The 27,724-nt window shown below is 44.0% G+C and overlaps 3 protein-coding genes across 4 annotated transcripts; 1 reads left to right on the top strand and 2 right to left on the bottom strand.

The window, feature by feature from the left end:
• The first annotated feature begins 265 nt into the window (after nt 1–265).
• On the top strand, nt 266–7,946 carry cthrc1b (collagen triple helix repeat containing 1b). 2 transcript variants are annotated; one of them, XM_076279382.1, is made up of 5 exons: nt 266–500; nt 1,012–1,086; nt 4,751–4,969; nt 5,897–6,113; nt 7,487–7,946. In XM_076279382.1, exons 1-5 carry the CDS (start codon nt 378–380, stop codon nt 7,627–7,629), a joined length of 777 nt encoding a protein of 258 aa, XP_076135497.1. In that variant the 5' UTR covers nt 266–377; the 3' UTR covers nt 7,630–7,946. The 2 variants fall into 2 exon arrangements, with proteins under 2 accessions (XP_076135497.1, XP_076135498.1); XM_076279383.1 differs by lacking the exon at nt 1,012–1,086.
• Nucleotides 7,947–8,049: 103 nt separating this feature from the next.
• On the bottom strand, nt 8,050–15,486 carry LOC143118893 (solute carrier family 25 member 32-like). The gene is made up of 7 exons (XM_076280030.1): nt 15,075–15,486; nt 11,797–11,947; nt 11,611–11,696; nt 10,728–10,882; nt 10,274–10,387; nt 9,932–10,077; nt 8,050–9,425 (listed from the first exon to the last, which is right to left on the bottom strand). Exons 1-7 carry the CDS (start codon nt 15,259–15,261, stop codon nt 9,299–9,301), a joined length of 966 nt encoding a protein of 321 aa, XP_076136145.1. The 5' UTR covers nt 15,262–15,486; the 3' UTR covers nt 8,050–9,298.
• Nucleotides 15,487–15,672: 186 nt separating this feature from the next.
• Nucleotides 15,673–18,295, bottom strand: LOC143118307 (uncharacterized). Its single transcript, XM_076279381.1, has 3 exons — nt 18,015–18,295; nt 16,914–17,486; nt 15,673–16,618 (listed from the first exon to the last, which is right to left on the bottom strand). The coding sequence occupies exons 1-3, from the start codon at nt 18,195–18,197 to the stop codon at nt 15,944–15,946; spliced, it is 1,431 nt and encodes a 476-aa protein (XP_076135496.1). The 5' UTR covers nt 18,198–18,295; the 3' UTR covers nt 15,673–15,943.
• Nucleotides 18,296–27,724: the final 9,429 nt, after the last annotated feature.

The following is a 27,724-nucleotide window of genomic DNA, read 5'->3' as shown; positions in this document are numbered from 1 at the left end:
TTTGTGAGACAGTGACCTATTAGACTTTTTACATCTGTGCATGCAAATCACCCAGTCTAACTCCATGAACGAAAAAAAACAATGCCCTCTCTCTAAAATATGACAGGCAGCATTAAAAGAAAACGTGTTTTCAGAAGAAAATAATTTGCATGCAGACGGACTATTATGCCGATAAGAACACCAAAATTCCGATTGTGAGATTACCCATGAAGTTAGAAAAAAAGTTGTGCAGCCCATTGCTTTGGTAGAAGGACAAACTCTGCTCCTCGGGGGGAGTTGAAGGCACAGAGGACCTTCGTTTCTAGTCTCTTCTTTCATTTCTGCTCTGCCTCTCTCCGAAAAGCTGGTCTTCTGTTACAGTGTATACCTTTCGGATAATGAATATGGTGTCTCCAACGACGCGACTATTGATTTTCTCCTGGTTAATCTTTCCTCTTTATGAAGCCGAGAAAATGAGACATAGAGGACTCCGTCAGAAGGATGCGGAATACATCGAAAAAGTAAGCGCCACATTACACGTAGAGAATCTCATAAAGCTATTTCGATATCGCACTCAAGGGCGGCGGTATTGATCCGATTCCTTGCAAGGTTATGATGCCCAACTTGTTATGTATTGGCCAAGGAATAGGTAGTTAGACTTTGAAGTCAGATAACACATTTTGGAGGGTTATTGAGAGAAAAGGATATATTTGTTTAATGAAGACATGGGTACTGTCAGTAGTTCACGCAATGTCCAATGTTGCATGGGAAGATTTTGGTCTCGATCTGAACTTTTCTGATCTTTTCTCTTCTGATCGTTTTGCTGACGTAAGCAAACCTATAACGGACTAAAAAACAGAAATCTCTGACTCAGATTCGTTAGGAAAACGAGACTTTTCTTCCTCTCATTGAAATTCAATTTAGTTGGAAAGCTTGGAAGTGTAAAAAGAAGTACCTTTCATGTCCATAATGATTGATATAAAACGACGTTAGACCAAGCAGATCATTCATAAGTATTGTTTGTCATCCTAGTGCACTGACGGCGACTCAGACAAACAGAACTGCACCAGACAATCAGATGAAGCCCAAACTACCCACTATAAAATGGTAACATTTTGACCTCCACCTTTGTAGTTCACAGTGTCAGTGAAAATGGAGTTGCACACAGCGGTCTTCTTTTCCCAGCCTCGAATATCATAGTGTTTTTTTTTTATATATTTGTAGTAGGCTACTTATGTAGGTTTGCATGATATAGTGCAGTGGAATTGTGCAAAGTAGTTCTCTCATGCAGACAGAAATCCAACACACACACACACACACACACACACACACACACACCATGTTGGAACAGTGTCCATTCCAGGAATGCACGTTAAAGCACACCCCAGCTGTCTGTGTGAACTACTCTTTTAAGACCAACTCTTTCCTCCTCTGGTCTATTGGTTTCCTCCTCTCCTCCCTTGAAGTGCCTGCCAGACACAAATCTAATAATACATTTCCTCCTAGTTCATTCCTCTCCTGCCTCTCACTGCACTCGGCCTCTCTCATGCATTATTTCCTGGCTTGCTCACTCTTGCTGAAGGACTTTTGCATTTCGGCTCTTTTTGGGAGATGGGGGCATGTGAAGAAAGGAGGTTTGGTTCACCAAAAAGCCAGCACTTTTGGACTGTGTGAATGGAGGCCAGTCGAATTGTCTGTAGATCATCTATTGTAGAAGTCCAAGGATGCGATTGACCATTTGGGTGAAGATCAGACACAAGCCACTCTGCTGATGAGTGTCTGTGGTTTTAAAAGAGTGGCTCTCTCATATTGCGTGGTGCTGCATTTGTGAAAAGTGGAACCAGAGAACAAAAAGTTTTCCTTTTTTTTTCAGAATGAAAAAGAAATGGTTTTGACCAGTGCCTTTCCAAACGATTCATTAGATAACAAAGAGATTGATACAACCACATTTCCAATAAATATTTCTGGGAAAAACTGCACCAGTTACAATGGATCTCTGTGATCCCCTTTATTTTACTGGCACATAAACCTAAGTAATCACAACCAAGATAAAATGGTTGGTCAGTCATGGAGAATAACAATTTCTTGCTGATTCCTTACAAAATATGAATCTCTTTAAGCTGTCCATGATTCATGATTCTGCCACCAGAATATTAAATTGCACTTCAATTTCCTACAAAAAAATATTTAAAATCTATAGGGCACGTACTCCTATGAGTAATCAATTAATCTGGTGCTCTTGGTGATGCGTGCAATGGGTAATTACTATACAACCGAGCTCAATTTGTCATCGCCAGTCCCCAGATAGCACTTAGGCCCGGGACAGCCACACAACCGAGAGGAGTCCACAAAGCAGAACCCCTTTTGTGTTATGGGCATTTTCATGCTTCATTCTCAAAGACACTCATGCATGCGCCCTCAACAGATAAAGGGAGAGAAGGCTGCACCATTCTAAGCAAGCCCACTGTCTATGTGCTTAATAAATATCAATAAGTTTCACCTGATGGCTGGCGTGCCCTTGATATGGGAACAATCTATTGCCTATTTAAGGACCCTTACTGCTGTGTCTGTGTCTGAAGCAGACTGAGGAGGGGCTGTATTACTCAACTAGCGAGTCCGTATTGGCCCAGACAGACTTGCTAAATGGCCGGAGCAGACACTCTGCAACCACAAGCTCTCATTTGCCGAGGCAAATGAAATTCAGTCGGTGATAAAAAGGCAGCGCATGCATGGCATTCACATTCATGTCTGGCTCACCTCTGAGTATCTATTGTCTAAATGTGAGCCGTGCTGCATGAATAAAGGCAAGTCTGCTGTTCTCCATGAGATGTTGGCTGGCGGTTTTAAAATAGATGCCCCCCCCCCCCCCCGTACTGTTTTCACAAAGACACAGTCACCCCAACATTCCTCCAAATGATCAGCTGGACACATACTCTGTGTGGGCATCTTGAAGAGACATCACGCCATGACTCACCCTTTCTTTCTCTTCCCTCTCCCCCTGTCAGCCATTCCGATTACAGTGAATATTTCCAGCCATCTCACTGCATCCAGCCAAGTCCCCACGATAAACTCCCACTATAAGGCTGCAGGGGTTGTGTCAGTTGGGATCAGTTAATAATATTCCTTGCAAATTTAACTCGATGTAATACTTTTTAAAAGGTAGGACAATGTTTTTTGTGTTTGTTTTGGTTGGGATGACAGCAACATTTCAGTGGGGCATCAGTGAAATTGCCAATAGTTGCCTAGTCAGCAATCATAGCTAAGCTGACCTGTGACCTCAAACTGCCTGACATTTTTAATAGCAAATAGGTCAAGATGTGCTTGGCTGACATGGTCTGTGTGTTTTGGCTGACCATCTGATGCATATTGACTGGCCTGATGATCTGTCGTAGTATGAAGAAATGGCCAGTGGCTATTGGCCAGCCTCCTAGAGAAATCTTTAAGATGATTAGCCGGGGTATTTGCATTTCATCCCCTGATCATCCTACAGCCTGTGTTTGTCGAGGTGAGGTCCGGTCGCGTCCCTCCGTAGACCATCTGTCTTTCCTTAGCGAATGTGACATATAACAGTTTCGCTCTTAAGTATTGCAGCAGAGGGAGCCATCTGACTCTGGCTCGGGCCGTAGCTGCACAGATGGGTTTCTTTCGGCTCTTTTCCCCTCGCACAACACCGTCTGTGGGTGGTGCTGCGTCTCCGCCGGAGCAGACTGTCTGTGTTGGAGTCGGCCTGCGCGGGAGTCAACATCTGTCTAAACAGCGGCCGGCCTGAGATAATGAATCACTGGCTGGGGCCTGAGCTACTGGGCCCAGCACAGATGAATGATTTAGCCTGCACCCGTCCCTCCCTCTTGCTCGCCTTCTCTCTCTCTCTCCCAACCCCTCTCTCTCTCTCTCTCTCTCTCTCAACCCCTCTCTCTCTTCTCTCTCCCAACCCCTCTCTCTCTCTCTTCTCTTTCCCAACCCCTCGCTCTCTCTCTTCTCTCTCCCAACCCCTCACTCTTTCTCTCTCTCCTCTCTCTCTCCCAACCGCTTTCTCTCTCCTCTCTCTCTCCCAACCCCTCTCTCTCTCTCTCCCAACCCCTCTCTCTCTCTCTCTCTCTCTCTCAACCCCTCTCTCTCCTCTCTCTCCCAACCCCTCTCTCTCTCTCTCTCCCAACCCCTCGCTCTTTCTCTCTCTCCTCTCTCTCTCCCAACCCCTCTCTCTCTCTCCTCTCTCTCTCCCAACCCCTTTCTCTCTCTCTCCCAACCCCTCTCTCTCTCTCCTCTCTCTCCCAACTCCTCGCTCTTTCTCTCTCTCTCCTCTCTCTCCCAACCCCTTTCTCTCTCTCTCCCAACCCCTCTCTCTCTCTCTCTCTCTCTCCCAACCCCTCTCTCCTCTCTCCTCTCTCTCCCAACCCCTCACTCTTCTGGAAGGGAGCGGATGAAATATTTGAGCTCAGTATGGCGCCTGGATGTTTGATCAATACTGAAATGTTGCAGTGCAGCATTCAGCAAGGGAATTTGTCCTCACATTTCATGCGTGAACACAGTGACTGCAAGGGATTTTTTCCCCTTCTGTCGGTTAGAATGAAAAGACAGCAAGAAAAGCACCATATTGAGGCCCATCAGGAAACTGTTTTGTCTAAATACTCTGCGTTTTGCATGTTTAAGTACTTAGGTACTTAGTCAAGGGAAATGAACTAGTTTCCCAAGTTGCAGTACTCCATGCCATTAAGCATCACACTAATCAAGCTGAGATCTGCACCTCTCTCTCTTTCCCATTACTTTGCAGTATTCCGGCTGTGTCCAAGGACCTGCGGGCATTCCGGGCCGAGAGGGGAATCCTGGTGTGAATGGCATTCCTGGAACCCCAGGCGTGCCGGGCCGCGATGGGGCAAAGGGGGAGAAGGGCGAGTGTGTGAGCGAAATCTTCGAGGAGCCCTGGAAACCCAACTACAAGCAATGCGCGTGGAATTCCCTCAACTATGGCATTGACCTGGGCAAAATTGCAGTGAGTGTCTGGAAACTGAGCTGGTCTGTCTGGAGCTAGAGACTTGTTTTCCAAGGGGCAAATAAGAAGCCTTCCAACTGAAGTGTGGCACTCTGGCAGTCATGATATATTAAAAGTTAAAAGCAATTACAGCATTGAGATAATAATAATAATAATAATAATAAAATAGAATAAAAATAAAAAGTCAAACTCCACTGCAGGTTGGAGCCAATTCAATTCAAAGAAACAACCTCTTTCAATACCTGTCAGATTCCCGCATTCTCTAGCCATCTCAGATTGTTACCTACTCTCAATAGCATTCCGTCTGCTAACAATCACAACATAGCACAAGGTCAAAGTTTCTTTTTCATGTTCCTGTAACATAGAAAGCCTTAGAAACATTCTGATTACTTAAGTACTTGGACAAAAACAGTTATTAGCCCCATTTGGTGGCCCTCACAAAAGCACAATAGTCAATAGCCAACCCCCCATGCCCTTCACCCTCTCTAGCCCATGTCCAGAAGTGTTAAGTGCTGGTGCTAATGGGAGGGTCCTTGGTTTTTGGATCTTGGTATTTTCAAAACTCTGCCTGGGTTGCCTCAGCCACCATTAGGGTTTTTTTTTTGATAATGGTTTTATATCGGAAAATGTTCGGGGTTCCAAACTGTACAAGTGTACCAATAAACAAATCAGTTTATTCTCAGTTACCTGCTGTTATTTACTGAACAGCAGGGTTCATTTCAGGAAAATCTGGTCCAAGCATGACAATACACATCTCAAACACATGGTCAGAAGTACAGTATCCATATGCAAGTCAAAGAATTATGATGCACCTTGTCTGTTCTAGTCACCACTTCTGTAAAAAGCCAAAAGGCCATTTCAGTCCTCTCCCCACTCAGCTTGTGAGAACCCTGTCGCTCTGCACTTGTGTCTCTCGCCCCGCTGCAGGAGTGCACGTTCACCAAGCTGCGCTCGGACAGCGCCCTGCGCGTGCTTTTCAGCGGCTCCCTGAGGCTCAAGTGCAAGTCGGCCTGCTGCCAGCGCTGGTACTTCACCTTTAACGGGGCCGAGTGCGCCGGCCCACTGCCCATCGAGTCCATCATCTACCTGGACCAGGGCAGCCCCGAGATCAACTCCACCATCAACATCCACCGGACAACCGCAGGTATGCAAGACTGCCACACATATACACACATTTCTCAATCACTGTGGCTTTGTAACTTGGTGGAACTTACAGCAAGACCCAACACGATGGAACCACAATGACATAGATAGACTCAATCAGAGGGAAGTTGCTTTGTTTAGATAGATATGGAAGACCCGCCAGCTTGTGCAGTGTCATTGTAACTCATTCAAACTTAGCCTTAGTTTTGTAACTTGAGGTAGCCACAACTGAGCCAGCCAGTTAGAGGAACCACAGGGACTAGATTAGAGAGCGCTTGCTCAGGTCTGGAAAGTCTGGCAGAGAACAGAATTATAAATTACTGCTTTCCAAACCTGTAAAAGTATAGAAATAGGGTGAACGTCTTGAAAAAGTCTGGACATTTTGCTCTTAGTAATACATACTTAAAAGGTTGACAATGTGCAGGTCAAAACCTCAAAGGTCAAAATCACAACACTGTCCTCACTGCAGCAACTCTGAGTAACTTTCCTAACTCTGTAGCTCAGTGTACCTACAGTGATACCCATCACAACTAAACCAGAGAACCCAAGAGTGAGAGAAAACTACAGGGCTAGATTAGAGAAGGAAATTGCTGTGTTTAGGTAAAGATATATACAAGAGGCCTAGACAGATCTGCTCATTCATTGTATGAGGTCTCCTAAACACTACAACATGATGTGTAGCCTCTTTTGACCTGTAAGCTTGAAAATGATCAGTTACAAAATAAACACTCACAGCAACTGAGACCCTAACTATATCCCATAAAGCCATCCAAGGTTAATAAATCAACTTCAAATGTTTTTATAAACTGAGTAATGAAAGTGTAGTTACTTGTGTGTGATTATTTCACATTCAAATGATCCAAGTCATTTCTGATAGATTGTTGGTCCTTCTTGACATTTCCCATCGACAAACTATAAATACTCAAATACATGGTCTGTTCTCAAAATTCATCACCACGCTCAAAATAGAGACTAAATGTGTGTGGGTGAGCGTGGGTGTGCGCATCATCTCAGAGTACATGCACGGCTGGGAATATCTGCAGCCCCAAAGTATTCATCATGGAAAAGGGGAAAATGTCATGACTGAACTATAATCAGAGACAATGCAGCCACTTTGTGAGCTTAGCGGTTATACTCTCTTTGGCCCAAAAAGGCCTGTCCTCTCACCAGAGCACCCGCTTGATCATACTGTCCTCTGGGCACAGAGGGAGCCATTACAAAACAATGGAGGCATCTAAACAACTAAACAGATGGGGTTCTGAACTGTGTGTGTGTGTGTGTGGGGCAGGGGGTTGGTCATATTAAGCATGCTTTGACTACAAAGTGACCTCTACGTCCTTGTTTTGGGGTTTCGGGTGGTCTGTGGACGGGCAGTTGAAGGACTGTGCGAGGGTGTCCGCTCCGGCCTGGTTGATGTCGCCATATGGGTGGGCACCTGCGGCGACTATCCCCGCGGCGACGCCTCCACAGGATGGAACTCCGTTTCCAGGGTGATCATCGAGGAACTGCCTAAATAAATAACCCTTTTTCCAAGTTTTTACAATGTAAGAGACCAAACCAAGCCCTATATGTGCGTGAAGAAGTTACTTCTACAAAAGGAACTGTCGGTCAGGTATCAAATATTAATGACTTTCAGTATGATGTCAATGATATCAATAACACTACTGTGATGACAACTGTAACATTTTTGTCAGGTTTAATCAATTGTGTGACAAGTCAGAGATGACTTATAAACACAGTAAACTTCTACTGTGAAAGTTCCTTATTGCACAATTGGGCTCTGTTACTATTCTTGACTTTTATACACATCGGTTAATAAAATAATTTTTATAAAACCAAGGTTTGGTGTTAACAGTCTCTGTGGTCATGCATTTGCCTTTCTTACAAAAAACACTGCAGCTCAGAGTCTGATTTCAAGACTGATTCCAAGTATATAAAGCTGCTAATTTAGGTGGTCGTTTCAACTGTTTACAGTCTGCATTTCAAGGCTTGGTTCAAATTGTTTTATATTTCCTACCAGTGCACATAAGGGCACAATTAAGGCCAACGCCCACAGACAATGGTGTCTGAGGCGCGTCAAGTGACACCAAAGTTTAGAACTCCATTACTTTTAATAGAGCAAAGCCCACTGGCAGCGTCTGACTCGCGTCAACGCCAAAGTTTAGAAAATTGTTTTATCTCTTGAGCATCAAATCAACAGACGTGAATGTGGTCGCCAGTGGGCGTAGGTCTTTATTCCACTTCAAGCTTGAGGTGCACAGTACAATGGTCAATGTTGTGATGCATGCGAAAACTGACATGATGTCTCCATGTAAACTTCTGACTGTAAACGTCTTTCATGTGCCTCAGGCATGAACTAGACCAGAAAGTTTCATCTGGCAGACAGCAAGCCTGAAATGTGGTGGTTTCAACAGGCCTTATTTAATATAGCAGAATTCCTTTCCAGAATCTGTATTTTTCTCAGTGCATTCCCTTTTTTCGGAAGACACTTGCCAGAAATGGCAAGAAATATTAATATTACACTGGTAGCCATGTCCATACATTTTTAATATGACACAAAATGATTTTCGGTTGCCGAAAAATCCATTAGGGGCCAAGGCGAAACAGCCGCCTTGAGCCGTTGCTTTGATATGTCACCATGCTGCCCCCTGTTAGCTAGTCACATAAGATCATCACTTCCTCCTGTCAGGGCTGCAGACACAGCATGCACTGACACCCCAACCCACTCACACACCCCCCCCCTCTCTCTCTCTCTCTCACACATATATACACACACACACACACACACACACACACACCTCTTATGCATCTATCCATCCCACAGACACGTTGTGCGTGTTGGAGCGGCCCAATTTTGCTCGTCCATTGTTCGTAGCTGGGCATCCGTAGCGGACCTGCTTCCAGTCTTACTTCAGTGCAGTGTGATTTGGATTATATGTCAGCTGTTTTGTTCGCTGTTTTGTTCGACTCCTACGGGATCTCTTGTGAGCTACACACACAACAAACACACACGCGCGTCCAGGACTGGCTGCCTGTCCGTCTCGCCTCACACATCCTGTCCAGGAGCACGGCGCAGAGCTTCAGTGGTCCCCCAGCGCGAGGTGCGGAGCGAGGGGTCAGGGCCAGCCGGGCTTCCGGACAATTCCATGCCACTGCCACCGCCACACTGCAATGCCAAAACACTGCTCACTGCTTCGAGCCCAGGAGGAAGCGCGAAACGTTCTCGTACACCAAGAAGGTGATGCAGCAGGCAGGCGTGACGCGGATCAGGTTGGCCACCATCCCTTTGTAGAAGCCGACCGGGCCTTCGTTTCTGCAGGGAAAGGATCAATAGTGTGTTCATGGACAACCGGGAAGTGGGAGAACTCCTACTTTTGATTCGCAACGTCACTCCTGAAAAGTTCTGTTAAATTCTGAACATTTCTTTTAAGAGGGAGCTCTTTAAAAACTCCTAGGAGAACGACATAGTGAAAGATGAAAAATGTGCTCGTTCCATGCACAAATAAGTCACTTATTTGTCCATATACAGTTTACTGGTAAGCACAGGTGATTTTGATATTAAACAGTACTTCCCAATTTACTTTTACATAACCAACTTCACCAGTTTGTTGTTATCAAGTGAACACTCTCAACTTATACGTGCGAAGTTCTGAAATGGTAACTTTTGGAAACTAAGTTGCATGAACGCACCAAGAAGGGCATTGAATTGACCCCATTTTAGTTGAACCACATTAGTTCAGTTCAAAAGGTCATGTGGGCAAACAGGCATAGGTGTACACATGTGTCCATTCAACAGTTAAATATTTGCCCCCAACTTACCTCCAGGTCCTCCTGACTACGTCGATCACCCCATGGTATTTGTTGTGCTGGTCTTGTAAACGAGCTCGGACTACCTGGTACGGGTATGTCGTGGCAACCGCAAATATTTTCGATAGAGCTGCCATGGCAATGTATTCCAGTGGATCCTGAAAGGCCGAGGAGAGAATGGTGGTGAGCGAGGTTCAGTCCTAGTCGCTCTTTTTTTATATACAGCTCCCATCTAGGCACTACACAGATGTAAAACCAGACTATGGCATGTTTATACTTGAGTTGTGAGTCTTGCCAGACACCATTACTGCATAGACAACAAAGAGGACTGGCTTCCTGGCTCCTGTTACTCACCAATTTTGCGTCAGATGCCTTATTTCTGTACTTGTTGTAATCCCTCTTTAGTTCTTCATAGGCCATAAACTGCAGTGCACCATGGGATGTACCAAACAGCCCTGGTACAAATCCCTGGAGATGGGTAAGAAGACTTTGTATTAGTACAGCCAGTAGAGAAACACATGCTTTCAAGTGAGCACATACTACTCTTGCCAACATACTGACAATTTGACCAAAGAAAAGTGATATCTTCCAAGACCTGAGCCCCTTTTCTTCAGGCGCATACTACAGTGGTACAATACACCTCCTAGTGGTGATCTAATGAACTTCACCAGGTCTCCCAGCTTATGCAATCCCCCTACAACATTACCTAATGTTGTGGTACTGGTAAAAAACTGGTCATTATGAATCACGAGTACTAAGTACACTACTGTACTTCAAACATAATCATGTATTTGATGTGGCCGCATACCCGGTACAGTCCAGGAATTCCCTCATGCTTGTAGATTTTGACGAGAGCATCCACCATGCCCTTATACTGCTTCCTGCTGCGATCGGCGCTGTACTGGAGAACTAGTTGGGTCTTTGTGACCCAGATAGGATTGGTTAAGCACAGCGTCAAGATACCTTTAAAAAGAAAGCATTTTGGGAAAATCTCAATACTCATGCACATAACAATGGACACGTCGCTGCAGTGCACACACAAGTTTTCACCAATGATTAATAGAGATACAAAAAAAAAATTCTTGATGGTTGTCAAAAAAGGAGATGACAAGGTCATCCTCACTGAACCTTTCGTCTAATTGAATATCTTTAAAATATGAGCATTAATGAATGTAGGGCCTTCATTGACAAGCCAGACCATTGTTCATTAAAACGACTCTAATAGAAAGCACTTTCAAAGAGTGTGCGGACCGCTTTAAAAGACAGCGGGGTTTGTTCACTCAGGATGTCTATGAAATGAGTTCAAATTGAATAGACTTCATTACTGTCACATGATGAAGGCTTTCTAACATATTAACCTCATTATAATCAACTTGGCCTGAATCAAGAAGACACATGCCCTCACTTAAAGGCTTACTCTGAGCTATTTTGTGTTAAGCAAAATATTTTCAATAAGACAATACTTAACAAAGACACAATAGCTGGAAAAATCAGTATTGAGAGGAATGGATACGGTGTATCTACATAAACAGAAACATTTACTTCAGAAAGTGGTGGTTGAATAGGCAGCTGTCATGTAATTTATGCCCTGCCTCTGCAGAACTATGTTTAGAGATTCAAAGATAAGACACATCACATTTCGCAAGGCTCCACAGCTTTGTCCACGGAATCCAGACTTAAGCAGTACTGACCTGACTGCGCTGCAAAGACCATGTGTTCTGTGGCACTCAGTTCGCTCTCGCGACCTTCTTTGGCATACGCTTTGATTGCGTTGTAACTGAAAGAGAAACCGTGTTTCTGAGAGACTGGCAAACAAGCCACTGCAACTGCACGTGTAACGTTTATTTGCTCATCAGAACAGCAAAGGAAATACATACAAGAAGAAGTACAGTCCCCACGACGCTCCGGCTCCCCAGATGTTGGGTGTCACGCCTTGGTAGAGTCCACGGATACCCTCCTGATGCCAGACACTCCTCATGCAGCTCACTATGCCATTGTATTTAGGCCTTACCTGAAGGCCATCACTTACTGCAAACGCGATGAACACACAATCAACAAACAATAAACAACCAGTAAAAGTCCCAACCTGAAGGGGCAGGGTCGGACTGGGAACAAAATTCGGCCCTGGCAATTTTCTCCTGGACCGGCCCACTACTGGACCGACGACCACCCCACACACACACAAGCCCACCGATACCAAAATCCCCCCCTGATTCCCCCCCATAAATAACAAACACACAGTATAATGCTATAGCAACACTTCATAAACTGAACCCAAACATTTAGATTTGGACCTATAGGTTATTATATAATCAGTACCGTAATTTCTGTCAACTATGACGATCTCCATGCATGTTCAGTAGCCTATATTTTTCATTTAGTCAAGCAGTGACATGTGGTTTAATCAGTGTTGGGCAAGTTACTTCAAAATCGTAATATATTATGTATTACTTATTCAAAGTAATTCATTACATTATAATATTACTGTCTCTGAATTGTAAGGCATTACACTACTATTGTATTACTTTTAAGTTACTTTTACCAAAATATCTGGAAATATGAATTTGGAATTCGAAATGCAGTTTATTATGCTCAATGCAGCTCATTGTACTTCTAATGGAGGGTGATGTGGTACAACATAATGACTGAGCTAGGCTTAAGGATACAGTAGAATGCAATAGGTGCAGTGATGGCTCATGATGCAATACAAGGAACAATCATAGCCAGAATTTTGTTAAAAGAAGACAAAAGGTCAAAGTCTGGTCAATTGTGATAGAAATGCTGTAACTTTAGGCTTAGGCCTACTCATTAAAATCAACAGAGAGCCCACTACCTGTATATTGTAACCCAAAACTTAAAGACAGTGCAGCTACTGGCCATTTTGGTGCCCTAACTGGTGAAATACAGTATTAACCTAAGTATGTCATTATATGGCCAACTATAAAGATGTAATCTGCCTGTTCCCAGGGATGGGTAGTATTTCTGAAACATGTAATATGTGTTTCAAATGCAAAATAGTAATTTTGTAATTTAAAAAATACTGCAAAATACTATATGTGAAAAACACAAAAAAGTAGATACTACAGACAGGTGTAATGAATAATTGGTAATTAGGCAACAATGGTTTATGTTTATCGCAATCAGCTAATGTGAGAACAGCTGTGTTCAACAACACTTACACCTTTTCAGTGACGGCTATTGCTGAAGCATCAGCTCTGGTCTGAAGCACTGGTGTGAAGTGGTACGCAAGTAAAGATGAGCAAGTTGACCTGTGCAAGTTCACATAAGGACACTGACAAAGGCAACCATGTCCCATTGTCTCCATGCCAATCTTTAACAGAAAAATGTCAGATATCTCAACCACAATGACATCAATATATGGTAAGGTGTTGAGTGTACCCAGATAGGTCAGTCACTTAGGCCTACCATATATCTAGCTATATATATATAAGCTAATCATCGCAAAGTGTTGTGCTAATGCTGGGAACAGGCAGGGATGGCCAAAAATACATCAGAATGTATTTCTAAATAAAATACCTAATACCCTCATTTTTAATGTATCAAAATAAACTACAAAATACAGTAGGCCTAACCATATTACGTATGTATCAAAATAAAATACTGTATTTTTGTATTTAGAAAATACTCAAAATACTTTTTTCAAGGAAGTATGGAAGCACTGCAAAAAAAGCTTTTTTTTATCCCAAACATTTAGCCTATCAAAACTATATAGTAAAAAACAATACAATTTGGCCCCTGTCGTATACCATATGCAAGTTCATGTAATGTGATCAAAATTAAGAATAATTCAAGAATTTACATTTACATTTAGTCATCTAGCTGATGCTTATCCAAATGACTGAGAGCTTTCAATTAACCACATTATAATCAATAGGCCAAAATCATAATTGTGTATCTGTGCCAAAATCCGTAATTCAAGTCCAGTGCAGAACTGAATAAGAAAATCATATGGCTATGTATCTTGAAGTTCCAGTATGTGAGAGACTTGATGTGCCTTAATATCTCCAACCTCAAGTATGCAGCTAATAAGGAAATAGAATTGTTATTTAAGGTGAACTTTTCCCCACTGTGGAATGCAGAAAAGAATGCTACAAGGAAGGGAATTCAAACACACTCAACACCTTACCATCTATTGATGTCATTGTGGTTGAGATATCTGACATTTTTCTGTTAAAGATTGGCATGGAGACAATGGGACATGCAATACTATTTTGCATTTAAAACACATATTACATGTTTCAGAAATACTACCCATCCCTGGGAACAGGCAGATTACATCTTTATAGTTGGCCATATGATGACATACTTAGGTTAATACTGTATTTCACCAGTTAGGGCACCAAAATGGCCAGTAGCTGCACTGTGTAGCCTATCTTGACATGTCTTTAAGTTTTGGGTTACAATATACAGGTAGTGGGGATTTTAATGAGTAGGCCTAAGCCTAAAGTTACAGCATTTCTATCACAATTGACCAGACTTTGACCTTTTGTCTTCTTTAAACAAAATTCTGGCTATGATTGTTCCTTGTATTGCATCATGAGCCATCACTGCACCTATTGCATTCTACTGATGTTGTACCACATCACCCTCCATTAGAAGTGCAATGAGTGCAATGAGCTCCAAATCCATATTTCCAGATATTTTGGTAAAAGTAACTTAAAAGTAATACAATAGTAGTGTAATGCCTTACAATTCAGAGACAGTAATATTATAATGTAATGAATTACTTTGAATAAGTAATACATAATATATTACGATTTTGAAGTAACTTGCCCAACATGTAGGACCGGCCCACCGGGCATTTGCCCGGTTGTACAGATTACCAGTCCGAGCCTGTGAATGGGTCTTTTATATTAGGACACTGTTAATGGCACCCCATCGTGGTCAGTTGACACATAGTAAGCTGGCAAAGAACTCTACATCTCACGTAGAGAAAACATTAACCTGATGACAGATGCGTTATCAAATTGATAGCTATCTGCCAACAGGTTTCAAAATAATGCAACGTTAACGTTTCACAAAATCTATCACAGACCCTGTCGTTATGTTTTGGTAGAGACGTTATATTGGTTATGGTAAGTCCAGTAATACGTCAACAATCATGCTGACCAGCTGCAAGAGGTTATGATCTTACCTGCGAATCGTATCTTGACCAGATCAAGAGGATGGAGTATCATGGTTGACACGACTCCCCCACTTAATCCAGCTACCAGGTTTTCGACTTTAACATGGCTCAGAAGACGCAGAAACGATTCTGTAACTGTGGCTGACCTCCCATTTTCGGGAGAAATCGGAAGGGCTTGACTTGAGGCAGGGCTCATGGCTTTCAATTAACAAATGCTAAATTGTACTACCGACGCCTTAAAACCACCTACGTAATGCAGTAACGTTAGCTTATGTGAAGAATAATATAAAATCTATGTCTTGGCATAGCCTCGTTGTACGCCCGTGTACATGAAACTATTTTCTGGTACCCACGTTTCTTGTTTCATGACCTTATGTGTTTCCATAGGCTGGAGGGTTAGCTAGCTGTCTTCAACACAGAATGCAACATGACGTCAGGAGACGCCCCCAAATGCGCTTCCGGGGTCACAGGCTCGTGCCATGTCATAATAAAAGCCTTAAACCAGCTTGATGAATTTAGATGTACGTGTCAACAATCAGCACAGAACTGACACACATTTGATATCAAAAGTGTTCATAGACAGTAATTAGGAAACTTGTAGTTCATATTAAATTGACAGATATTTATATTCCACAAACCAAATGTACAGATCATAATCTGAATTGACAAGGCAGAAACGTTAAACATGAAACATATGCAAATATGTGGTCTAGATATTTTCATTTTATGACGTATAAAGTCCTTGCAAAGGAAAAAAAAATTATGGACAGCCTGTAGTTGATTTCCCCTTATATCAACGTCTCCATAAGGCTACAACAAGCTCTCAACAGAGGCCCTTAAAAGTTTCTCTCCACTGCCCCACAGTCTGAGACTGCCTACTACTGCATGTTCAGCAACCCTCCAAGGGGAGGCCCTCCATACGGATGTGGGAATGGCACCCCGACAGCTAGTGGGTCGGGCTCCATGGGCACCTTGCCCTGCTGCTGCATCTGGAAGTAGCTGCAGAGCAGCGAGCGCACCTGCTCCGCGTTCGGGTCGTCCATGTAGGCGGGCGAGGGGGCCGAGGGCTGGGGGCACTCGGGGTGCCGCACCTCGTCCAGCCACTCGTCGCGGAAGGGGTCGCCGTGCATCTCACACACGTTGTGCAGGACGCAGCAGGCCAGAGCCATCATGGGCACCAGCTCCAGGTGCGTCTCGCTGCGCCGGTGCGTGCACTGCCAGCGCGCCCGCAGCCTCCGGAAGGCGTGCTCCACCACGGCCCGGCAGCTGTCCAGGCGAGCGTTGTAGTGAAGCTGCGGGGGCGTGAGCTGCTGCGGCGGCGGCGAGGCCACAGGGTAGTTCTTGACCAGCCAGTTGTGCAGCGGGTAGCCCTCGTCGCCCAGCAACAGGTAGCCCACAGGCTGGCCCATGAGCAGCAGGGGTGGCTGCGGGGAGAGACCCCCGTCGCGCGCCATGATCCACAGCTCCGAGCTCTGCAGGATGGTGGAGTCCTCGGTTCCCCCGGGGAAGCCCACGCACACGTCCCAGAAGCAGCCCTGCGCGTTGACCACGCCCTGCATGTAGGGATGAGCATCGTTTACAAATTATCGATATCGATGCCATTGTCGATTCTGCTTATCGATTCCTATATAGGATGGCTTTGAGAGTTGTTGGCTTTTTAATGTCTAATTTAAAGTGGTTTTAGAGAATGAATATCAAGCGTGCATTAACAATACAGAAGTTGAAAATTTCTAAAAAAGTAAACATTTCTAAAACAAAGCATTGTATTGGAATCGTTAGTAGAATCGTTAACGTTTGGATGCGTACGATTCCTGGATACCGATACCTGGAACCGATTCCCAAGCCTACCTGCATGACCACCGCGTGGCCCCCGGCCCTCGTGGTGCGGCTCCAGCAGTCGCGTGCGTGCGCAGGCGGGGATCGCACGGGGATGTGCAGCGTGTCGATGACGCCCACGCAGTGCGGGAAGCCCCACTTCATGTGGAAGGCGCGGGCGTTCTCGGCCAGCTCCTGCACGCCCGGGTGGTGCATGTAGAGCGGCTTGAGGAGCATGATGATGGCGTCGCACACCTCGCGCACGCACTGGCTCAGGGTGGAGATGCTCTCGCCAAACAGCTCGGCCAGCAGGCTGTAGTCCATGTTGGTGGCCAGGCGGATCAGGGCCACGGCCACGCGCTTCTCCAGCGGCAGCGTGAGCTTGCTGGAGCTGGTGAGGAGGCTCGTCTGGGGGAACTGGGGCTTGAGCGTGTTGCAGAGCAGGTAGAAGGTGTCTTTGCTCACGTGGAACCTCTGTAACCACTCCTGAGGCCCAAACTCGGCCAGGACCACTCTCTCCCACCAGTCAGCGTTGCTGGAGTTGTTGGAGAGCTCACTGCATGGGCTGTGCGACGAGGAGACGTGGGAGAGTGAAAGTGGAGCCATCTGACAGAAGAGAAATAAAAACAGAATGCATGATATGGAGAGGCTCAATAACTTGGGACGTTTCCTAGGGGACTAATACAGTTTAATCGGATGTTGAAATTAAATGTCAATTTCGAGACAGATATCCAGCTGGGGTGTAATATGTGATACTAGTCCTTACAATAGCTTTAAATTTATGTATGCAATCAGAATTTAGTATGCCGTTCAGTTCATATTCACATCCTCAATGAGATATAATCGTTGATAGCCGTTACAAGCAAGGCTGAATAGAATCGGTATAAATAATTGGAATCAAAATGAATTGTTAAAATAATGTTAAAGCAAATGCCATTATATTTAGGCTAGGCTTTCCTATCCTATTCCCTATACATCCTCACGTGTGATCCAACCGTGACATTTTCCAAAGGCTATCATGCATGCCAGTTTTGAGATGATACATTGCACAGCCCTTTAGATTTCAAACGGATAACGTAACTCCAAATAGTAGCCTACTTCTAATGCCTGGTAGTCAGGTCAAAATGATCATACCATTTGCATCCGCTCGTATTTGTGGTAGAGGTACCTTCGATGTCTGATTTGTTTATGGATCGCTGTACGTCTTTCCAGGATAGAATTATTTATCACTTCTTTACGTCTCTTGATGGTAAACATTAACCTAGTCTTTAACCTAGCGAGCGCCTCCTCCTTGTCCTTGTCCTTGTCCTTGTCCATTATCTCTAAAACACGATTCTTTAAAGTCTGGCCAAACCAACTTAAACTTATAAACTACTAGCAAGCTGATCGGCTACTAAAATCGTAGGGCGCTTTCATCCTTGACGCGAGCTTCGACGTAGCCTATATTCTTGCCAAAATAAAAGTCTCGGTTTTTTACTACTTAAACTAACTGGTGCCACCTATCGAGCAAAAAAGTAATGACCTTTTATCTCAGGGCCTGTTGACGCAGGGTGACGATGTTGACGCCTCATCTCCCCTTGGGTCTTTGCTAAGTAATCATCATGTAAGTAATTACAGTTTTTCTTAGTCGCTTTGGTGCTTTTCTCACATCACTACTAACATTTGCACAGCAGTTAGTGCATTTCTCAAAACAATTAGTGCAAACTGCAAAACCTAGTGGATAACCTGCAAAAGCATGTCACTTGCTCAAAATGGATAGTCCATTCCTCAAAAGCAAGTATTTATGTCAATGAAACTGCCAGTGTCATCAAAATAAGAAGTCTTGACACCATCGTTTATGAACAAGATAGTCAAATGGCTTTGTCATGTTTTCATTATGACAATTTATGCTCTCAGTGTTTTCCCATGCAAAAAAAGGTCAGAACTCGGTGACACACCTGATAATGCTCAAGACAGCACTATACAGTACTTGTACAGCCATTTGAAAACTACAGTAAAGTTACAAATTGAGTAACTGAGTGAATTGAGTGAGTGAGTACAAGACACTGAATATGTACGTTTCACAGTTTTACTATGCTCTTTGCAATTCTACAGATAACTAGTTCACCAATTTTATATGTAATGACTCAAGCAAAATTAAATGAAGACTATTAGTTTTATTGGGAATGACTTCAGCATCCATAAGTATAGTTCATTTTGACTGACATGGCAAAGCAACTGAACTGATACATGTTCAAAAGCATTTGCAATTTGTTCAGAGGAAGGAGAAATTGCTACTATGACGTGCACAAATGACTATGTCATCATTGTCAGTGCAATCAAAATGTCCTTACGCCATTGTTTATGAACAAATTAGTCAATCTACTATGTTATGTTGTCATTATGACAGTTTACTCTGAAGTTTGATACTCAATTCAAAAATGATATACCATGCGACAACCAAGAAAAACTGTAATGAAGACCAAGTGGATCCCAGTTTCTTACTGTAACAGTTTTTCTCAGTCGCTTTGGTGTATTTCTCAAAACAATTCATTTTCACATTTACGCTTTTACTGTTTGTACTGTAATTTGTTGACAGACCATGTAATTGCGACACAGAAAGGAAAAGACAGCACTGCGTAGCACAAAGAATTTTTTTTTTTTTAAAGTAGAAATGTGAACGTATGAGTATCACCTTAGGGAAAACTGTACATGCAGTGCTGTAGGAATTACAGTGCAGTCTTCCCCCCTGACGTTCCTGTTTGTTGGGCCACAAATTGTCATCCACATCACAACGACATATTACTGTATGACAACTTGTTCAACCATTTTGCATGTAAAGACTGCTATGAACTAATGCCTAAATGTTGTGGGGGTTGAGACTATTGAACAGAGACCCATTATAATACATTTTGATCAACATGACATAAGCAATTGATAATGTAGGAAACAGCAGAGAATTGTACATAATCATTTGCATGGATGTACCAAAGCATTTCCAACTTGTTCAAAGAAATGAGAAACTTCTTTTTTGATGTGCACAAGTGACAAAATGATGTGAAGATTGAACAGGTAGTTTTGAGAATTTCAATTCTGATTTGAGAAATGTAGAAGAGCAGTAGAAGAGCCAAGGAACACTCAGAGAAAGCTACAGAGAGACTTGGAGGCAGTAGGTATTGTTACAGAGAAAATAGGCAATGCACTCCACCGCCATGGCTTCTATGCACTTTCACCCCACATTACTCCATTACTGAAGAAAAGCATATCAAAGCTTGTTTAAAGTTTGCTACAGTACACAACATTTGTACAAGCTGAGAGAATGTGCAATGCCACACATGTTGTTTCCCCTCTTGATGTAGACGTACCCCTGACTTCCCTAACCTTTGCCCCAGCAGCCAAAACACAAAGATGACAATGTACACAGACAAAACAACTTGTGGATAAATGACCACCCACTGTGAGGTGAAACATCAACATCATCATCATCAACAAATACATAACAGTTATATGCAAAAGCATCTATTCATACAGACGACCTGACCACATTCAAAACTGTCTTTGTACAGAGCTTATAACAACTGCATGTTCAGCACGACCTACACACAAAGATGACCAAAACACAAAGATTACAAAACCACTTCCCAGGTTCTCTAGTGTTCAATATAAGCTGCTCAGAGCAGAACCCACCTGTGTTTCACAGTCCAGGTACGCGGGGTGTAACCCACTGCAAGGATGGCATGGGTCCGTCCAGGTACGCGGGGTGTAACCCACTGCAAGGGTCAGTGTTTTAGGGTTGCGCGCCGGCTCAGAGTATACACCTGAGATGCTCAGAATTCAGAGGCAATTTGCAGCTTTATAGTAAATTGAGAGAGGAAAGAAGCTCATGGGTCAATGCAGTCTGACCAAAGCACAAGGGGGCCTGCCTGATGTATGTACGTTAGACGTGGAAGTGTACTGTTGGTATACTTATTTTAAACTTAAAGCAAGTAAGTATACATGTAGTTCACTTGTAGTGTACTGATCAGAGATATAATAAATGTTATTGTACTTAAGTGTACTTGGCTTATACTGACAAGTATACAGAAAGGTTTAAGAATATTTAACCTATACTTGGTACTTATACTTCAGTACACTTTGGTTATACTGACAGAAAAGTCTAGGTATACTTACTTACTTGCAGCAAGGGTCTGATCTTTGAGAGGCTGCATGACCAATTCTAGTATTACCCTTCCATAAAGATTGTGTTTGGGTTAAAACTGGGTTGAGTTGACTACGCAAGTCGTTATGGGTTGGCATTCAAAACAATATTTGGTTGGAGACCTGGGCAAATCCAAATTAATTCCTCCAGTTTTTAAAGATGCTTTCACGATCACAGCAGAATCTGCTTTTCCTTATAACATCACAAAAGGAAGTTTGTGGTCAACGTGGGTAAAGTCTTTCTGCTGTGGTCAGCTCCTCTGACGAGGCCCACAGCAACTTAAAATTCATTTCCATCACCGAGGGGAAATTATAGCTCTCCGCAGAGTATGGAGGCCTTGGCATCACCCTTATTAACATGCTGCTGACTGAGCTATAAGCCCGCGACACTTCACTGAGAAAGACCCTCTCAAAGGCCATCCTTTCATAATTACATTCTGATGTATTGTTTTTTTGCTGCGAATATTAAGGGGGGAAAGAGAACGTTCGAGACGGCGTGTACAACTTTGAAGCTGTCCAAGGGGGTCAAGGTGATGCACACCATCTGTGCTGAAGTGTGTGTTTGGCCACTGTTGCCTCGATGCGTTCCCAGAGCCAGAGCTCTGTTTACTGGCACGTCAGCCATCAGCACAGCGGCATGACGAGAGGGAGATTTGTGTACTGATGTGGTCAGATAAGGAAGCCTTCCATAATCTCCTCAATTTCCTGCCATGTCACATGGGGCGCATGGAAAATGATCAGATGCTGAAAACTTGGCCAGAAGAGAGACAGTTTTAGATTTATACAATAACCTGGAGATTTACTGATCTTGCAGCAGTTTAGTTTTTTTTTTCTTTTATGAGAGTATATTTTACAGTAGGCTTTTGTTCCTTCCTTGTATTTGATGTTCAAGTAAATATTATAATTTTAAGTTATCCAGAGCATTGATTTAGTTTGGTGGACTCTATCCACAATTGATCAAACAGAGAGAAATAACTCTGTCAGGTTATATTTCACCAACTATATTTGGGGGCCAAGCAGCGAAGCTGCGAAGGCACCCATTGAGTTACTAGCTTTTCCTATTATTACACTTCTGCCATTGGAGTCTATGGCAGCCCATAGAACGCCTGGCTAAAAAGTTCAGATTTTTTGGCAGAAAGTTTCGGGACACTCCACTGACCACTCACACTCATTTACGGACCTCTAAACCCAGCCATCTAGCGCCACCAACAGGTCAAAATCTGGCCGAAAATTGAACCGCTGGGTCTAAAGTTATGACATTTGGCACACTGATTCAGCACTGTCCCATGATGACTCTCACCAATTTACAGAACTCTATGCCCAACACTCTAGCGCCACCAATGGGTCGAACCTGGATTGCATTCACGCATGTGACCATTGAACGGTGCGTCCGATTTTCACATATCAGGCACCGTTGGAATCCCTGGACCGACCTAATTTCAATGAACCCTATTACGTCACTTTCCGCCATATTGGACCTCCGTCATATTGGATTTAGTCCAAACTCTACAAAAAGTTTCAGCGGTCAGAAATTTCATCCGATTTTCATGGAACTTGGCGGAGATGATCTTCTTCCTGAGCCGCACAAAAGATACTTGTCAGATTTTTCAATTTCATTTTTGTTTGCCCGTGACAGCCAATCAAATATGGCGATGAAGCTGCCAAACAGGAAGTGGACTAACATCTCTGTGGCATTTTGAGCTAACATAACAAAACTCGGTACCATTAGTCAGGACACTGTCCCAATCTCTCACAGCAATTTTTATGCATACATTGAATACTCTAGCGCCACCACCAGTTTAATGCTGGACATGCGTTCATGCGCGTATTCCTTGACTCTTTTGTCTGATTTTCACAATTGAGGTAGCGTCTGAATCCCTGGACCATCCCGAGTTCATCGACTCCTATCCCGTCACTTTCTGCAATATTGGACCTCCGACATATTGGATTTAGTCCAAACTCTACGAAAAGTTTCAGCGGTTACAAATTTCATCCGATTTTCACAGAACTTGGCGGAGATGATCTTCTGCCCGAGCCGCAAAAACGATACTTGTCAGATTTTTCAATTTCATTTTTGTTTGCCTGTAACAGCCAATCAAATATGGTGATGAAGCCGCCAAACAGGAAGTGGACTAACATCTCCGTGACGCTTTGAGTTAACATAACAAAACTCGATACCATTAGTCAGGACACTGTCCCAATCACTCACAGCAATTTTTATGCATATACATTGAACACTCTAGCGCCACCACCAGTTCAATGCTGGACATGCGTTCATGCGCGTGATCCTTGACTCTTTTGTCTGATTTTCACAATTGAGGTAGCGTCTTAATCCTTGGAACATCCCAAGTTCATCGACCCCTATCCCGTCACTTTCCGCCATATTGGACCTCCGCCATGTTGGATTTAGTCCAAACTCTACGAAAAGTTTCAGCGGTTACAAATTTCTTCCGATTTTCTCAGAACTTGGCGGAGATGATCTTCAGACCGAGCCGCACAAACGATACTTGTCAGATTTTTTAATTTTAAGTTTATTTGCCCGTGACAGCAAATCACACATGGCGACGATGCCGCCTAACAGGAAGTGGGCTAACATCTCGGCTACGCTTTAATGTATGAAGTCCAAACTTGGTACAGGGACTTGGTATCTGATTGTGAGGACGCACTAGGAAATTGGCATCATTTGGCCTCTATAGGGGGCGCTGCAATACAGGAAGTGAGCTTGTATCTCAGCAATGCTTTGATGTACGAAGTCCAAACTTGGTATAGAGACTTGGTACCTGATTGTGGGGATGCACTAGGAAATTGGCGTCATTTGGCCTCTACAGGGGGCGCTGCAATACAGGAAGTGAGCTTGTATCTCAGCAACGCTTTGATGTATGAAGTCCAAACTTGGTACAGGGACTTGGTATCTGATTGTGAGGACACAGTAGGAAATTGGCATCATTTGGCCTCTATAGGGGGCGCTGTAATACAGGAAGTGGGCTCATATCTCAGCAACGCTTCGTTGTATGAAGTCCAAACTTGATACATGGACATATTAGCTGATTGTGAGGATATGCAAGGAAAGTGGTCTCATTTGGCCTCTAGGGGTGTTGCAATAAAGAAAGTGAGCTCACATCTCAGCAACACTTTGGTGTATGAAGTCCAAACTTGGTAGACGGATATGGGAGCTGATTGTAAGAACGCACAAGGACATTGGTGTAATTTGGCCTCTAGTTGTGCTTTAACAAAGTAAATTAGCTTATTTCTCAGCCGTTCTTTATCCAATTGCCATCAAACTTGCTGTGAGTGCTTGCTCATCCCATGGCAACGCCATTCCTGCTATAGCGCACTGCTTGGCCCCCGCATTGCTGCTTGCAGCTATATTTCTATTTCTTTCCTTCATACATATTCATTTCCTTCTTTACATACATATTTCAGTACTTTCCGTATTTCTGTATTTTCTACTTCTGAGCCTTTCCCATGTATAACCAATTATACGCTGCTGGAAATTTGATACAATTCCTAGGCTATTTGTCAGTCAGAAAGCACTAAAATGAATTCTGGGGTGCAGTTTAAAACATTTACCACTAGATGGCAAAGTTCACTCATGTCTTTGCAAGCTATCTTTCTAAGAGGAAAGAACCATGTTAGAGATTGATGTGCTGTTCAATAAGTTACCAGAGCTTTGTTAGGGTGAAATCTGCTGTGGGTGAAATCTCTTCGAAGCATTCCAGTGGTGCATGACACCCTTTTTCCGATCACGGTTGCATGGGAGAGGGATATGGGTGGAGAGGTGGGAGTGGGAGATGGAGTGAACACAGAGGCAGAAGAAGAGATGAGAGGAAGAGGGTGTGATGGATGTGAGGACAGGTGAAAGGAGAGAGAGACATTCTCAGCGTGGTTCCCCAGAGGCGTGGCCCCTCGTCTCACTCACACCAGCAACATACACGACAGCACATAGATGACATGACATTCACAATGTGCATAAGCATACACACACACACACACACACACACACACACACACACTCCACACACAACACACACACACACACACACACACACTCCACACACAACACACACACACACACACACACACACATACACACACACACATACCCCACACACACACACGCACACACACACACACACATACTCACAACCACGTTGCATCTGCCCATATCTCACAAACTCACTCACACACACACATACACACACACACACACATACACACACACACACACACACACACACACACACACACACAGTGTGAATGACAGCTGTGTCCATTAATACTCAGGCTAACACCAGATCCACTGCACCATCTGTCCACCTCCCCACCACCCTTCTCACACAGACACACACACACACACACACACACACAAGCCAAAAACCCACTTTCTGTTTAGCGGTGGCTTTTTACTCTCATCATGACATCATTACTTAGCTCCAGTGGGAGCATATCATCATTCATAAGTGAGTCTTCTCCTCCCCGATCATCCCCCACTCCTCCCTTCTCTTTTCCTCTCCTTTTGTGACTTTCTTCTCTTTTTTTGAAAAAAGGCAGCACAAATGGAGCTGATATAAGCTCACAGCCAAGCTATACTCTCATGTATAGTAAAGGACACACTTGCTCTAGTGCTTCACCACTACCAATGATAACACCGAGCAGTGTATTTGAGTTCAACCCATAAAATATGGTTGTGCATTATATATTGAGAATAAATAAACCACTCGCCCACTGCCAAGCTGCCCCACCGCCCACTCACACACAACCAAACACACACACACAACCAAACACTCACACACAACCAAACACTCACACACAACCAAACACACAGACACAACCAAACACACACACACAAAAGATGCTTTGCTCCTGGCTCACAGCCAACACTTCCTTTTCTCTAGCTGTAGCCATTCTTTAAAAACTTCTCCGTTCTTCTCCAGCTGTTCTCCTTGCCAGCCCTCGCTCGTCCATGCCCAGCAGGTCGTACACATGCACGCATCCCATGGGGCTCACCGCCTATTACGGCCTCCATTTGTTCATGAACTCTTATCTGGCCCATCCGTGTCTGCTGATAAGATAAAGAATGAACGTGAGTGATGCTTTCGCAGTACAAACACGGCTATGTAGAAAAAGTGTGCAAGTAAGATGAGGCATTGGCGTGCCAGTTTGAGGCTTGCCAGTTTTATTGTGTAAATGCACGTCAGATGCTGTTGTTTTACTATGTAAATGCATGTCAGATGCTGTTGTTTTTTAATGCGCTTAGTGGTGGGTGTGAGTTTCAAAACATCACTAGACTGTCTCTTCGACTCACTCCTCTCCAATTTCTGCCTCACTCCATCAATCTCTCTCTCTCTCTCTCATGCCCCCTCCTTCTCCTGTTATCTCTCACCAGAAGCGTACATACCCAGGATTCTCCTCTGACACCTTACCATGGAAAGAGAGAGAGAGCGAGAATGAGGTAGAGTGAATAAGAGAGAGGGAGAAAGGGAAGGAGAACGAGAGAGAGAGAGAGAAAGGTTAAGAGGGCAGCATTGGAGCTCCACAGGCACTCTGACACACAGGATCCTTGCTGCAAACACACACACACACACACACAGACACACACACACACATACACATACACACACACACACACAGACACACACTGAAACTCAAATACAGCAACAGATTTGTATACCCTTGATAGCCTGGAGGGCATGCACACTCTCCCTTTTTCTTTCTCTCTCTCACATACATTTATAGACAAATACACACACACTCACACACGTACACACACACACACACACACACACACACACACAAAGAGTGCACTTTTGGGAAGGGCTTAAAGGTACTCTGAAATACTTCACACGTAAAAATATCACACACATTCACACACATGCAGAGCTCAGTATTTTAAGAGCTCAGAGGTACTATAGAATACCTCACTTGAGACCAGACCCCCCCCCCCCCTCCGGCGCAGACACACACACACAGACACAGCCACACACAAAGCGCTTCGCACAATGTGGATTAGATAAATGACAGACCAAAAGCAAAATATGTTCCGCTCTGCTCTCTAACTCTCACACACGTCCACGGGCAAACCTCGTCCCCATGCACTGCTGAAGCCCTCAGTGATGGATGACACGCAACCGACGCTACCAACTAGCCCATTTCTCATCCCCCTCCCAACCTCTCCCCCAACCTCTCCCCCCACCTCTCCCCCCAGCCTCTCCCCCCAGCCTCTCCATTTCCTCTCGATGACTTCATCTCTCAGTGCTGTCCCTTGCCACAGCCCGTCGCATTACGAGGTCGTCACATTTCGGCTCATTACGGAAATAATGAGACTAAAGTGCTTTAATGATCCCTGGCTAATAACAAGCACTAATACGGGAGAGAGGGGTGGGGGTGGGGGAGGGGGGCCGGGTAAAGCATAATGGGAGATTAACAAAGCAAATAAACTCCATCCCTCTCTTTCTCCCTGTTTCTGTCTGTCTATCTCTCTTTCTCCCTCTGTCTTTCTCTCTCTCTCCATCCATCTCTCTCTTTCGTCCCCCTCATCCGTGGCAGACGTGTGCTTCATCCGTCTACTCTGTTTGCTTCCTCCGTTTCCTCTTGTCCTCATCCCTCCATCCGTCATCGCCTCGTGCGCAGCATCCTTTGTCTCCTCTTCGCTTTGACCTGGTATGTGC

The sequence above is a fragment of the Alosa pseudoharengus genome, unplaced genomic scaffold (genome assembly GCF_046254945.1).
Source record: "Alosa pseudoharengus isolate Yale_2024_CS ecotype anadromous, Long Island Sound unplaced genomic scaffold, YU_APseudo_1.1 YU_APseudo_1.1_scf_12, whole genome shotgun sequence".
In the NCBI taxonomy this organism is placed as follows: domain Eukaryota; kingdom Metazoa; phylum Chordata; class Actinopteri; order Clupeiformes; family Clupeidae; genus Alosa; species Alosa pseudoharengus.
Note: the sequence above shows the minus strand (reverse complement) of the source record. Positions and strands in the feature narration are given on the sequence as shown.

What these genes read in the sequence shown, in the direction of transcription:
- LOC143118307 (XM_076279381.1), bottom strand. Translation starts at nt 18,197, where the DNA reads ATGGACAAGGACAAGGACAAGGACAAGGAGGAGGCGCTCGCTAGGTTA. An exon ending in AATACGAGCGGATGCAAATG is followed by an intron (nt 17,487 to 18,014) that starts GTATGATCATTT and finishes CTCTTCTGTCAG; the next exon opens with ATGGCTCCACTTTCACTCTC. An exon ending in GCCACGCGGTGGTCATGCAG is followed by an intron (nt 16,619 to 16,913) that starts GTAGGCTTGGGA and finishes CCCTACATGCAG; the next exon opens with GGCGTGGTCAACGCGCAGGG.
- cthrc1b (XM_076279382.1), top strand. Translation starts at nt 378, where the DNA reads ATGAATATGGTGTCTCCAACGACGCGACTATTGATTTTCTCCTGGTTA. An exon ending in AAACTACCCACTATAAAATG is followed by an intron (nt 1,087 to 4,750) that starts GTAACATTTTGA and finishes ATTACTTTGCAG; the next exon opens with TATTCCGGCTGTGTCCAAGG. An exon ending in CATCCACCGGACAACCGCAG is followed by an intron (nt 6,114 to 7,486) that starts GTATGCAAGACT and finishes GTGGACGGGCAG; the next exon opens with TTGAAGGACTGTGCGAGGGT.
- LOC143118893 (XM_076280030.1), bottom strand. Translation starts at nt 15,261, where the DNA reads ATGAGCCCTGCCTCAAGTCAAGCCCTTCCGATTTCTCCCGAAAATGGG. An exon ending in GGTCAAGATACGATTCGCAG is followed by an intron (nt 11,948 to 15,074) that starts GTAAGATCATAA and finishes TCGCGTTTGCAG; the next exon opens with TAAGTGATGGCCTTCAGGTA. An exon ending in TGGGGACTGTACTTCTTCTT is followed by an intron (nt 11,697 to 11,796) that starts GTATGTATTTCC and finishes TTTCTCTTTCAG; the next exon opens with TTACAACGCAATCAAAGCGT.